The following is a 12,652-nucleotide window of genomic DNA, read 5'->3' as shown; positions in this document are numbered from 1 at the left end:
GCTTGGGCGATTCTAACTTTAGGGCTCAGTTGTCTATCTTTTTTATTCTTTAGGATCTTGTCTAGCTCTTTCATGGCTGCCCCCCTCATTCCTAGTCTTCTTTTTAATCTCCTGACACTTAAACTGTGCCAAAATCACCAGATTTCTTTCCATATGAGTCACCTCTTCTCTCACCTAGCAAACTCCTGACAAACTGGAGGGATGGTGGTAAGTACCTCTGCCTCCACATCTCAGCGGAGGCCTCTCCAAACCCTCCCTATGGCTGCCTGAATGAGAGATGTTTGTTTTTGCAGATCATGGTGAGAGAAACCGCAGGCGATGCGGGGGCAAGAGGTGGCATTGCAGAGAGGAAGTGAGGACTGAACAAAATAGCAGCTGCTCTTGCAGAGTTGCATGGCTTGTTTGCAGGCAAAACCCAAATGGCTGCTTGTTAGGACCTATATAAAGTCCTATCCTGCTTTGGGTATAGACATCCGGTAGACCTTAGTTCATGGAGTAGATGTGCTTGTGGACATCATAATTGTCCATGCGTAGCGGTTTGAACGTTGGACTATGACCCTGGAGACCAGGGTTTGATTCCTGGTTCAGCCATGGAACCCCACTGAGTGATTTTGGGGAAGCCACACTCTCTCGGCCTCAAGAGAATGGCAATGGCAAACCTCCTCTGAAGAGACTTGCCATGGAAACCCCGTGGTGGGGTTGCCATGGGTCAGAAATGAGCTGAATAACATGGAAAGAATAGGGATATTCTTTGCCATCCTTCCTACACCCCCACCCCAAATAAAAAGTACAGTTAAACATGGTTCTGCACACTTTTCATTGACATGAAGTGAGACACTCAGGTCAGGAAAGGCATGCGTAGTTTAAGGAAAACGTTCTGAGCCTTCTAAAGTCTCCTTGGAGAGAGACAGTGTGGCATAATGGTTTTTGAGAATTGGACTATGACTCTTGATGAAATAGGACAAATTAAAAGCCAGGAAACACTTGCAATTAGTCTCAGGATACAAGGATTTACTATTGCACATATGCAAGACACAGCACTGGAAATTTGTAGACAACTGTGCAAAGAGTTACAAAAAAACCCAAGCTTTTTGTACCTTCTTTACTCAAAGAAGAGCATTCTCTCCTCCCATTGCCTCCCATTAGGCTCCTGGGTGTTTTCTCCTCCCAATAACCTCATTAGCCTCCATTAGCCCCCTCCTCAGAAGGATGTAATGTCCATCCCAGACATACACGCGGTCATCAAGAGATGTCCAAACAGTAGAAAAGCGGAATCCACCTCAGGGGTTTCTGTATGTGAAAATTATAGCAGAATCTGCAAAAGCTAATGTCTGTCCTTTGTCTAGTTCAGCAAAAGGCCTGACCATTGTCTGACCTCCATAGAAACTGGTTCCTCTTTTTATACCAACCCAGAATCAAAATCATGGCTTCTAATACATTTATTCAGCTAACTTATCTAGGTAATATAAAAGTCCTAGATGTCCTATTTTCCCTCTACATTGAGACCAAGGTCCAATTGCCCACTCAGCCATGAAACCCACTGGGAGACCTTGGGCAATAAGTCACACTCTCTCAGCCTCAGGAGAAGGCAATGGCAAACCTCTGAAGGAATCTTGCCAAGAAAACCTCATGATAGGTTTGCCTTGTTGTTGTTGCTGCTGCTGCTGTGTATCTTTCCAATATATGGGGACCCTAAGGTGAACCCATCATGGGGGTCTTCTTGGCATTCTTGTTGGCACAGAGGGTTTGCCGTTGCAATCCTCTGAGGCTGAGAGAGTGTGACTTGAAGGCACACAACCACAACAAAGTTTACTTGAAGTCTTTCTCCAAAATGCATGCAGGGATGACCTCCATTTTTCTTATGATGCCCATTTCTTCTGTTAAAGAACTCATTCCCACAAACACACCGACAGTGGTCCCTTGGTATCTGCTGGGGTTTGGTTCCAGGATGCCCAGCGGATACCAAACTCTGTGGATGTTCAAGTCCTCTTAAATACTATGGATAGTAAAATTGTGTCCTTTTTATAATGGCAAAATCAAGGATTGCTTTTTAGAATTTCTATCTATCTATCTATCTATCTATCTATCTATCTATGAATATTTTTCAAGCCATGGATGCTTGTAATAAAGAATCCATGGATATGGAGGGCTGATTGTACTTCATTAACTGTGGGATACTTGCACAGTGGTCCCAAAAGTATCACAACTTGTGCAAGGAAACACACAAGTGTGTGCATGACACCAAGAGGAGTCCACCCTTTTCTCTTCATCTGGATCTTGCCTGAATTCTGAGATCCTTAAGGGAAGACTTTTTCGGCTGTCATAAACTGGATGCAGGATTTCCACTATTAGTAATGTTTAGCCCAGTCTCTGGAATCAGAATTTTACAACAAGCCTTTTTTGCAGAGAGGTTGGCTGCCCATAAATCCCACCTTTGCAGACTGGGCTGGAATGTGGTTTGTTTGCCAAAATCCCCAGCTTGGAAGAGAGATAACAGCCTGTGAAGGTCAGTGCCTGCATTTTCATTTCAGCCCAGCTCTCTTATCTTTCAGATGAGTCTGAATTCCAGTTTCCCCCCACATCCAGCTGTTTCTGCAAAGCGGAAGAGGGAAGCTTTGTAGAAATGGAGCAATGATGATGGCTAACGGTTGAGGAGATGACTCTCTTTGGGCTCACCAACCATTCATTAAACTAAGGTTAATGATCAAAATGCAGACCGTGGTCAAGAAATCAGAAGAAGACTTGGCATGGGAAGGGCAGATCTTAGGGTCACCATCAAAATGACTCAGAGGCCCACAACAACAACAGCAACAACAACATAATGACTCTGCTCTGGGCCCGACAACAAACTCCAACTCCCAGAATTCCATAGCCTTGAGCCAGGGCAGTTAAAGCGGTGCCAAACCAGGTTATTTCTCCAATGTAGTTGCAGCCTTTATCTTAAGAGCAGGCCCATTGAAACCAATGGGGCTGCAAAATAGTTTACTTCAATGGATGGCTTTCTTTTCTGGTTCCAGTAGGCTCCAGCCCGGAAATTAACATGATCACACAATTCCAGAGTTTCTTTAAAATGTGATAATTTGGGGTCTGTAGCCATGAAACCCACTTGACTTTGGGCAAGTCACACTCTCTCGGCCTCACGGGTCCCTATCTGAAGAATCTTGCCAAGAAAACCCTATGATAGAAAACCTTGGGGTCACCATAAGTGGGAAATGACTTGAAGGCACACAACAACAACAACAACAACGGGAAACTGGTGGTGGGGGTTGAATTGTTCATTTTGACCAGAGTGACCACATGTCCTAACTGCCAAGGAGGACAAGGCACCACAAAATGTAGGACATTCAGATGGAATGTAGGGCATTATAACATATCAGCTATAAATACTAATGTAAAAGTAAATTCATGCTCCTGAGTCATGTTCAAAATGGAGGACATTCTGCAATTTCTCCTGGACAGAAGGTGGACATGGAGGACCTGTCTTGGCAAAGGAGGACGCCTAGTCACTAATATAAATGCCAATTCATGCTTCTTAGTCCTGCTCAAATTGGAGGACATTTTGCAATTCCTCCTGGACTGAAGGAGGTGGGCATGGAGGACTGTCCTGGAAAAAGAGGACACCTGGTCACCCTGCCTGACACTCAGTGATAAAACCTTACTTGGGAAAGGAATGTTTTGCAAAGATGCAATAAGGAAAGGCAGGATTAATAATAAAATTAACATTTCTCCTTCTTAAGAAGGTTTATAAAAAGGAGGCGCTGCATTGGCCGGGAATCGAACCCGGGCCTCCCGCGTGGCAGGCGAGAATTCTACCACTGAACCACCAATGCGCATCTGGAGGCAGAAAGGCTCAAGGCTGGAACTTTGCAAGGAATAAGTGTAATTATAATAATTGCAGCCTTAGCTAGCGAGGCCATTCTTCCAAGAGAAGATGGGGACTTTGGGAAAGAAGGCTCCCAAGGAGGCATTGGTGGTTCAGTGGTAGAATTCTCGCCTGCCACGCGGGAGGCCCGGGTTCGATTCCCGGCCAATGCAACGATCACCTTTTATTCCCTGTTTTCTATTTCTTCCCTTATTATGCCTGCAGGATCCTATGGGGATAAAAAAGGAGAAGAAGGACACTTTCCTTTGCTTCCTCTGATCTCTTTATTCACTGATTCACTGCAACAAATTTTATTCAATAAGGATTTGGGATTGTTGTTGTTGTTGTTGCAAGGAAATGCCCCTTAAATATCCTCATTATGGTCTCCTAGAATTAAGAGCCTTTTAGGTGCCTTCTTTTGCGTCCCACTTCGCCGGTGATTTTAGTCTGGATGGACTACAACTCCCAGCATCCCCTGCTATGTTGGAGTTGCAGCCCCCAAATGACTTTCCCCCCAAGATCTGTCTCCTTTCCCCTTCTTCCCCTTGTCTTTGCTTTCGTCCAGGCCCCGAGAGTCACTTAGACTAAGGTCCATTCACACTGCAGGAATAATCCAGTTTGAGACCGCTTTAACTGCCCTGGCTCAATGCAAGGGAATTCTGGGAAGTGTAGTTTTGTGAGACATTATTTAGCACTTTCTGTCAGAGAGCTCTGGTGCCACAACGAACTACAATTCCCAGGATTCCAAAGGATGGAGCCAATGGCAGTTAAAGTTATATAGATTGTTTAGACTGGCCCCCCAAAAGGCATCACTATTTAGTGGATTTTGGATGTTATTGTACTTCACAAATGGCCAACACAGCTAGCCATGGTATGCATTATTTCCGCAGCACATAAACAGGCTTTACTGTAAATCCTTGGGGGATTCTGGGAATTGTCCCCCCACAAGAGTAAACCCATCGAATCAATGGGGTTTACACAAGTGTCGACTCCTCAGTCAGCAGTTGATTCTGTACTTCTACTGTAGCTGAGACTATAGAAAGGGTTGAGGCTTTCAAAAGTTACTTTTCCAGACGACAACTCCCAGAATCCTCCAGCTATCCCTGCAGCCACTGTGGGTTCTGAACGTTGTAGTCTGGAAAAGTAACTTTTCCAAGCTTTACCTCAGGTGAGAAGGGCGAGGGAAGGAAAGGGTCAAAAGCAACCATTGAAATTTAGTATCTCAAAGTGTAAGCCAAGTAATTTATCTAACACTTTCTGCCACTTCAATGAATGAATGAATGAACGAACGAACGGATGGGCGGCAGAAGAAAGCAGGGAAAGGGCAGTGGCCGTGGCTTCGCTCTCCTCTCTGCGCATGCTCCAGTGCACTTCCTGCTTGGCGCTAAGTGGGCGCGCATGCGCAGTGACGCGCAGCAGTTCCTGGACCATGGCGGCGGTGGAGGCAGCCAAAATGGCGTCCCCCAAGAGCGCCCCAAAGGATGCCCAGGTGAGGCTGCGAAGGGGAGGCTATCCAGGCGAAGGAAAGTGGGGGACGGCCCTCTCCAGAGAGGGCAGCTTGTGTGGGACCTGTGGGGGGCAGAGCCCTGGGCAGCCCTGGAACCTGCCCAGTTTGGTCCCATGGAAGAGTCTCCCATTCACTCTTCTGCTTTGGCAGCCCTCGGGGGCACCCACGGCCTCCTGCACCCCGTCCTTCTGTCCAGGAGGAAGCGCTGCTGGATCCGCACACCTTTCCTTTTCTCTTTTGCCACGGACAGGTGATGGCACAGATCCTGAAGGACATGGGGATCACTGAGTATGAGCCGCGGGTGATCAACCAGATGCTGGAGTTTGCATACAGTAAGTTAGCCATGTCCTTTCTTATATGTCTATATGTCTATTGGTGCATTTGGCTGTCTGTCATTCATAGCCCACACCCTCCAGCTCCTCATTGCAGGTTTGGATGCTTGACAGCAGCTGTACCTTAAAAAGACATTGGGGTGCTGAGGGCAACTCCTTGATTCCTTTCCGGTTGGATTCCTGGTAAATGGGCCTGAGTATTAAAAAGGGACGTTTCTCAGTGCTTTGTTCTCCAAGGATTGAGGCTTCATGAAAGAGTAGGATGCCAGAGGAAGTCCATTCTTCTTGGAAGTGGTTGGGCCCAGACTTAGATGGCATTCTTCAGAAACCATGGTCCTAAAATTGAAGACATGGCTGGTTACTTCAAAGCTGCTGGGAGTTGCAATCCATCCACATCCAGAGAGCCCCACAGTTCCTCATCTCTGTCCCATTTCTGATTCTCTTGGCTGCCTCTTCCTTTCCTAGACCTCCAGCAGCAACGTCCCTGTCCCCTTTGCTTAGACTGAGATTAATACGGTTGGTGCTGTACACCAGGACTGGATATTTATGCAATAGGTCTGAAAGAGGATTCTGAGAGTTGTAGTCCAAAAAGCAACCCACCCCCCAATCTCTGCTTAGGGCTAATGGGATGTGGAGGTCAGCAGCTTTCACATTCCCTGGCTTTGTGCTAGACTCAAGATAGAGAAAGTATAACCTCCAGCTCCTTTCGTGTGTCTTGTCAAGCTGTGGCTGAGACCCTCAAAGCTCTTGGACAACCCCCAGGCTTTTTCGGTTCCTTTTTTGGGGTGAAAAATCTCTTGAACATAGCCAGACTGCTGCAATGGTACAGTGTGGCTCCACCACAGCAAATGGTGGTTGTTTGGGCTGATTTGCCCCCACAACCGGCTGATCCCGCTGAGCAGAAGAAAACAGAATAAAATACAGAGTCAGCCCAAGACTGGCAAAAATCTACTGGTAAATCAAAATTCTGTGTCACCAGAAATGTGTCATTGTAGGCCGTTGTTGCACTCTTTGGGAAAAGGCTTTCTTCCCAGGCTTGTTTGGTGAGGACAGAGGAGCCGGGGCCTTCTTGGTGGTTGCTCCCAGGTTCTGGAAATCCTTTCCCAGGAAAGTTCACTTGGCTCCTTCTCTGCTTTCTTTTCACCAGCAGGTAAAGCCCTTCCTATTTGGAGCACCTCCAACCTTTAACCTAGCTGATGTAGGATGTTCAATGGGTGTGCTGTGTGATATGTGCTGTGTGTACTTTTAGTTGTTTAAAATGCATGTTTTAATTGGATTAAAGCTTAATAATAATAATGATTGGTTGTTTTATGCTGTTTTAACTTTTGTCCCACATATTGTTTTAACTGTTTAGTTTTAATGGATATTGTAAGCCACTCCAGGTCACAGTTTAGGAGAAAGGTGGGATATAAATGAAATGAATTAATAGGGAAGCGCATGCGGCCACTATTCCCCTGCCGTGCAATTACCCATCCACTCCCCTGCTAAACTGTGCCTCTCTTAGAGCTAAATACGTTCTTGTCTTTTCTGGAGGTCTGTGTCTTCAACAGACAGCCAAACTAACCGACTGTTTTATTTCTTTGAAGGGTATGTGACGACCATCTTAGAAGATGCCAAAATCTATTCCAGTCATGCCAAGAAGTCCAGTGTGGATGCTGATGATGTGAGATTGGCCATTCAGTGCCGGACGGATCAGTCCTTCACCTCTCCTCCTCCCAGAGATGTATGTTTGGATCCTTTTAAACAATGATACTTTCCATATCTTGGAAATAGTCCTTCTTTTTTGGACAACAAAGCCCTAAATTCCTCAGCCAGTGTCTGTGACTTGTAGGCCACTGATGGTACTATCTGTAAGCTGTAGTCCAACAATTGATAATAAGTAACTTTTCTAAGCTCTGGTTATTAAGGAGGAAAGGGAAGAAATATTGGGATTTATAAAGGGCCATCTCTGAAAACAGCTCTTTGTAAAGGATTCATGAACCGAAAAGATAGGTCTCTGTCCAGAGGAGCTGACAATCTGGACAGGCTCCTGCTCAGCCATCTTTTAACCAGGTTTGGAGGAATGGCAGGGTAAGGAATAAGTGTAGTAGACAGAGAGAGAAAGAGGAACAATGAAACATTCTGACTGTGTGTTAGTACTTAGAAGGGCATTGTTAGACAAGGGTTTGGAAAGAAGAGTTGCTAATTAATCAGTTGTCTTTTTTTCTTTGGGAAAAGTTTTTGCTAGATATTGCAAGACAGAAAAACCAAACGCCTTTGCCTCTGATTAAACCATACTCTGGACCAAGGTTGCCACCAGACCGATACTGCCTTACAGCGCCAAATTATAGGCTGAAGTCCTTACAGAAAAAGGTAAGAATGTTCACTTTTGTCAGCAGGGATAGTAACTCAGGTGAACCAACAGTTGACATAAAGAACTGACTTCATCTTCTTACTGTCTTGATTTGGTCAAAAGGTTGGCCTGTTCAACTCTTGTCTTGTCTTGTTGTTCTTAGCACAACATTACAGAAAAACTGGCGCAGAGATCCAAAATCCAAACAATCTTTGCGCAGGAGTGGGGAGTTTATTCTAGCCTGTTAAGTTAATTCGTAATGTCTACAGCCAAGACAATACCCATTTTGGATTACAGTTCCCATAACCCCACCATACAATACAGGTGGTTGTAATCCAAAAGGTAACATTTCTGAATGTTAACAATGCTGGAATGATGGAAAACTGTTGGGTTTACAAGTAGTGATGTCCAAGTATTCCATCCAAATGCATAATGGATTATCTTGCACAGCAAATATCTGTCTTTGCACTCTTGTGTTCTTTATTCTCTCTCTCTCTCTCTCTCTCTCTCTCTCTCTCTCTCTCTCTCACACACACACACACACACACACACACACACACCAGTATTGTTGAATGAATGTAAATACTGTTTAATATGTTTTATACTCTTTTATGTTTTGATTATCTGTATTTGTTAGCTTGCCTTATAATTTTATTACATTTAATTTCTTTGTATTTCTATCTGGATTATTTGTTTTACAGTTGTATTCCATAATTTTGTATTTGTATTACTCCTTTTTAGTGTGTTTGGCAGGGCTGTTTTTTGTTATTGTTTTACTTTTAAAGTGCCACATATGCTAAAAGTACTGTATAAATAAAAGCTAACAATAATGATGATTATAACAATGATAACAATGCTGATAATAATAATGGGATATTTCTGGAATGTTCCTTCTTTCCAGGTATCTTCCTCTGCTGGAAGGATAACTGTGCCACGGCTCAGTGTCGGGGCTGTCACTAGCCGTCCCAGCACACCCACTTTAGGCAAGTTAATGGATTTTGTTCTAGTTATATTTGGGGTTGCCCCCGAGACGTCCGTTAGTAATGGCAGCCACTTGCAAAGCTTGGAAAACCTCCTGTTTTGGACCATATCTAGCTGGGTAGAGGATTCAGGAACTGGTACTCTAGAAATTGAACTGTTCTACCAGTTTTCCTTAGGTTGATGCAAAAGACTGTCCCTAGTACTTTATACATCCACCCTTTTGGACAGAAAGGTATTTCAAGTGGTTTTGGGTGTGCACTTAATGTATTCTTTCCTGTCCTTCTGCTATGCTCCCTGCGACTCTAATGTAAATTTTAACACTAAACATGAATGGTATGAATTTCAGGAACTCCTTCGGCACAGGCAGTGTCGGTATCGGCAAAAGTCGGGACTCCTGTTTCTCTGACAGGTCAAAGATTCACAGTACAGATCCCCACATCTCAAACGTCGGTAAAGTCAGGTATGTCCAAGTTAGACTGTGAGACATCAGTCTTCTCAAATCAAAGAGCTACTTCCCACTGAGAGTTGCAGTCCAAAACATTTTCCAAGCTGCTGCCTTGTGGCAGTGTGTGAAAGAGTATTGGACGACCGTTTTCATTTTACTCCAGATCATCATCATGTATCACCAAGTCCTTTGGGAGAAAAATAGACTGAATGGTTCTCTTCCCCTGGGGTTTGGTTTGAAGATCCCCCGTGGATAACAAAATCCATGGATGCTCAAGTTCTATTAATTACAATGACAGAGCAAAATGGTGTCCCTTATATAAAATGGCAAAATCAAGGTTTGCTATTTGGAATTTATACTTTTTAAAAAATATATTTTCATGCTGTGGATGCTTGAATCCATGCATAAAAAAATCTGTAGATAAGGAGGGCCAGCTGTATTTGTGTTCTAAAGCTGGTTCATTTCTTTAGATGTAACACTAAAAAGAGCTCAGCTGGCTTCCTCTTTAATATTGATGAGATTGTAAAACTCAACAGTGAAGAAAGCTGACAGAAGGAAAATCCTTAGACTGCCTCAGAGGGTGGGAGACGCTCCTTCTTTGGAGGTGTTTAGACAGAGGTTGGATGACCATCTTTCGGGAAAGGCTAGTTGTGAACTCCAGCATGGCAAGGGGTTGGAACAGATGACCCTCACGGTCCCTTCCACCGCTTTGCTTCTGTGATTCCAAATCTTGTGCTACAGTATAAAGTCAGAATCAACTCTTTCTTCCCCTCATCCCTTCTTTTTTCCTCCCAGCAACTCCCACCACACCGACAGTTCAGAACGTGCTGATCAACCCATCCTTGATTGGATCCAAAAACATCCTCATCACCACCAACATGGTGCAGTCGCAGGGTGCATCTGGCGAGTCAAATGTGTTGAAAAGGAAGCACGAGGATGACGATGATTATGACAACTTGTGAGACAGAGAGGGACATTATGTCTTGTTGTTATACATTCATGCGCCCAGAGTTTTATTTAATTTTTTTACACTTTGGACTGAACTGTGTGTATAAGGATTGAGCCTTGGGGGCCACTCCGTTAAGGCCCTGTTAATACTGGGACATCTCACCCATCACCTCTCCTGCAGACAGGGAGCAAAACAGACTCGGCTCTTGAAGATCTCTACCATTTGCTCCTGGTATAGAAGTGGATCATTAAAGGAATCTTCAAAGGAAAAGAGTGGGGATGGGGAAAGGCTGAAATGGCCATGTAAGGCCTAAAGAATTTGAGAACTGAAATCCTGCAATGCATTATGTTGGATAGTCATTTGAAACTTGAATGAGGTGAAGTCTTTGGATTAGTCTGTAGAGGAGGAAATCCCAGGTTATAAATAGCCTTTTTGCTTATATATGTCATAAGAAGCATTCTTTCTTCAGTTTTTGATGTTTGTTCCCCACATTTAAAAAAATATCCTTTATCCAAATGTTTGAAGTAGTCTAGGCCAGGTCTACTGTGAGTGCAGCTGGCTTATCTTCTCTGATTTTTTTACATTATGTGAGCAAGAGAATTAAATGCAGTCTGTAACTTGGAGATGTGGCATGGTGCTCCATTAAGACATGTGCTGGCAGATCTTGAGGGAAATGGCTCTTTTGGACTTGAATTCCCAGAATCCCTCAGCCTGCAGGGCCATTGTTCACATCCACAGTTCACTTCCATCAGCTGTGAGTTGTGCTTTCACAGTTGTGCTGTGGCAAATGATTCACCCTGCAGTTATAATGCGACTTAACAGGCATGTGTGTGAGTAGTAAGATACCAGCCAAGGAGTTCATTGACCTTTGGAGAACCTCTTTTCCCATATTGCGTATAATAGAATCAGCTCCAAAGAAAGTATGCTTGCTACTCAGAACATTAGTTTAATGGTATCTCTGAAATGAAGCATTGATTTAAAAAATCATCACAGGTTTGACATCTGTTTAGGTTAGAACTGATACTTCTAAGTTTTTCATTACATGACAACTACCATTGCAGTGCATATGAAAACATTTTCAGAGTGTACATCGTAGCCACATGGGAGTTGCAGAACTAAGAATAGAGGAAGAGGAACAAATGTTTTCATTAATGAAACCAGATAGGTCTCTCGATAAATAGGAAAGTTAAATGAATAATAGGATGATGGGACCATTGAGTCATATGATGACCAGATTCAGTACTATAGTTAATATTGTAGTTGTTGTCCTACATTGTAATTCTAATATGTACAAATGAAAGCAAAAGTTACAGGGATGTATTGGTTCAAACCAAGGGATTTCAGATCAGAATATATTTGAAACCTCAAAAGTGAGTTGTCAGAATAAACTCAAATGCAAAAACATTTTTAAAATACCTGAAGCTTTTTTGGGCAGCATACTGGTGGTGACACATATATACAAATGTGGCTTAAGTTGGCACCAAATGTACTATGTCCCCCTTGGATCTTTATATCATAGAATCCTAGAGTTGGAAGAGACCTCCATGGGTCATCCAGCCCAACCCCATTCTGCCATGCACGAACTCTGTCAAAGCTTCCCCGACAGATGGCCATCCAGTCTCTATTTAAAGACCTCTAAGGAAGGAGACTCCACCACAATATCCAAGGGAGTTTGTTCCACTGTCAAACAGCCCTTACTGCCATGAGGTTCCTAATGTTTAGGGGGAATCTCTTTTTCCTGGAGCTAAACAGGGCTCTCATATCACCTCCTAAGCTTCTCTTCTCCTGGCTACACATCCCCAGCTCCCTAAGTCGTTCCTCATAGGGCATGGTTTCCAGACCCTTCACCATTTTAGTCATCCTCCTTGGGACACACTCGTTTCTCACACCTTTTAAAATGGTGATGCCCAGAACTGGACACACTATTCCAGCTGGAGCCTGGCCAGAGCAGAATAGTGGGACTATTACTTCCCTTGATCTAGACGCTATACTTCTATTGATGCAGCCTAAAATTGCATTGGCCTTTCTAGCTGCCGCATCACACTGTTGACTCATGTTCAACTTGTGGTCTACTTGGACTCCTAGATCCCTTTCACATCCCTTTCATGTTCAGCCGGGTGTGCCCCATCCTATATCTGTGCACTTCATTTTTCCACCCTAAGTGCAGTACCTTACATTTCTCCTTGTTGAAGTTCATTGTTAGCTTTGGCCGTTTTCTATTCAGGTCATTTTGAGCCTGTCTTC

The 12,652-nt window shown here is 43.9% G+C and overlaps 1 protein-coding gene and 2 non-coding genes across 3 annotated transcripts; 2 read left to right on the top strand and 1 right to left on the bottom strand.

Annotated features, from left to right (window-relative positions):
- Positions 1-3,759: 3,759 nt before the first annotated feature.
- Positions 3,760-3,830, bottom strand: TRNAG-GCC (transfer RNA glycine (anticodon GCC)). Its single transcript has one exon. It is a non-coding gene; the product is annotated as a tRNA-Gly (tRNA).
- A 134-nt stretch (positions 3,831-3,964) lies between these two features.
- TRNAG-GCC (transfer RNA glycine (anticodon GCC)) lies at positions 3,965-4,035 on the top strand. Its single transcript has one exon. It is a non-coding gene; the product is annotated as a tRNA-Gly (tRNA).
- Positions 4,036-5,289: 1,254 nt separating this feature from the next.
- Positions 5,290-11,812, top strand: LOC149304264 (transcription initiation factor TFIID subunit 9-like). Its single transcript, XM_089480599.1, has 7 exons — positions 5,290-5,351; positions 5,620-5,701; positions 7,288-7,424; positions 7,919-8,053; positions 8,935-9,016; positions 9,361-9,474; positions 10,255-11,812. The coding sequence occupies exons 1-7, from the start codon at positions 5,292-5,294 to the stop codon at positions 10,419-10,421; spliced, it is 777 nt and encodes a 258-aa protein (XP_089336725.1). The 5' UTR covers positions 5,290-5,291; the 3' UTR covers positions 10,422-11,812.
- Positions 11,813-12,652: the final 840 nt, after the last annotated feature.

Source organism: Sceloporus occidentalis, unplaced genomic scaffold, assembly GCF_023333645.1.
Source record: "Sceloporus occidentalis isolate IW3139 unplaced genomic scaffold, rSceOcc1.0.p SCAF_14, whole genome shotgun sequence".
NCBI lineage: Eukaryota > Metazoa > Chordata > Lepidosauria > Squamata > Phrynosomatidae > Sceloporus > Sceloporus occidentalis.
Note: the sequence above shows the minus strand (reverse complement) of the source record. Positions and strands in the feature narration are given on the sequence as shown.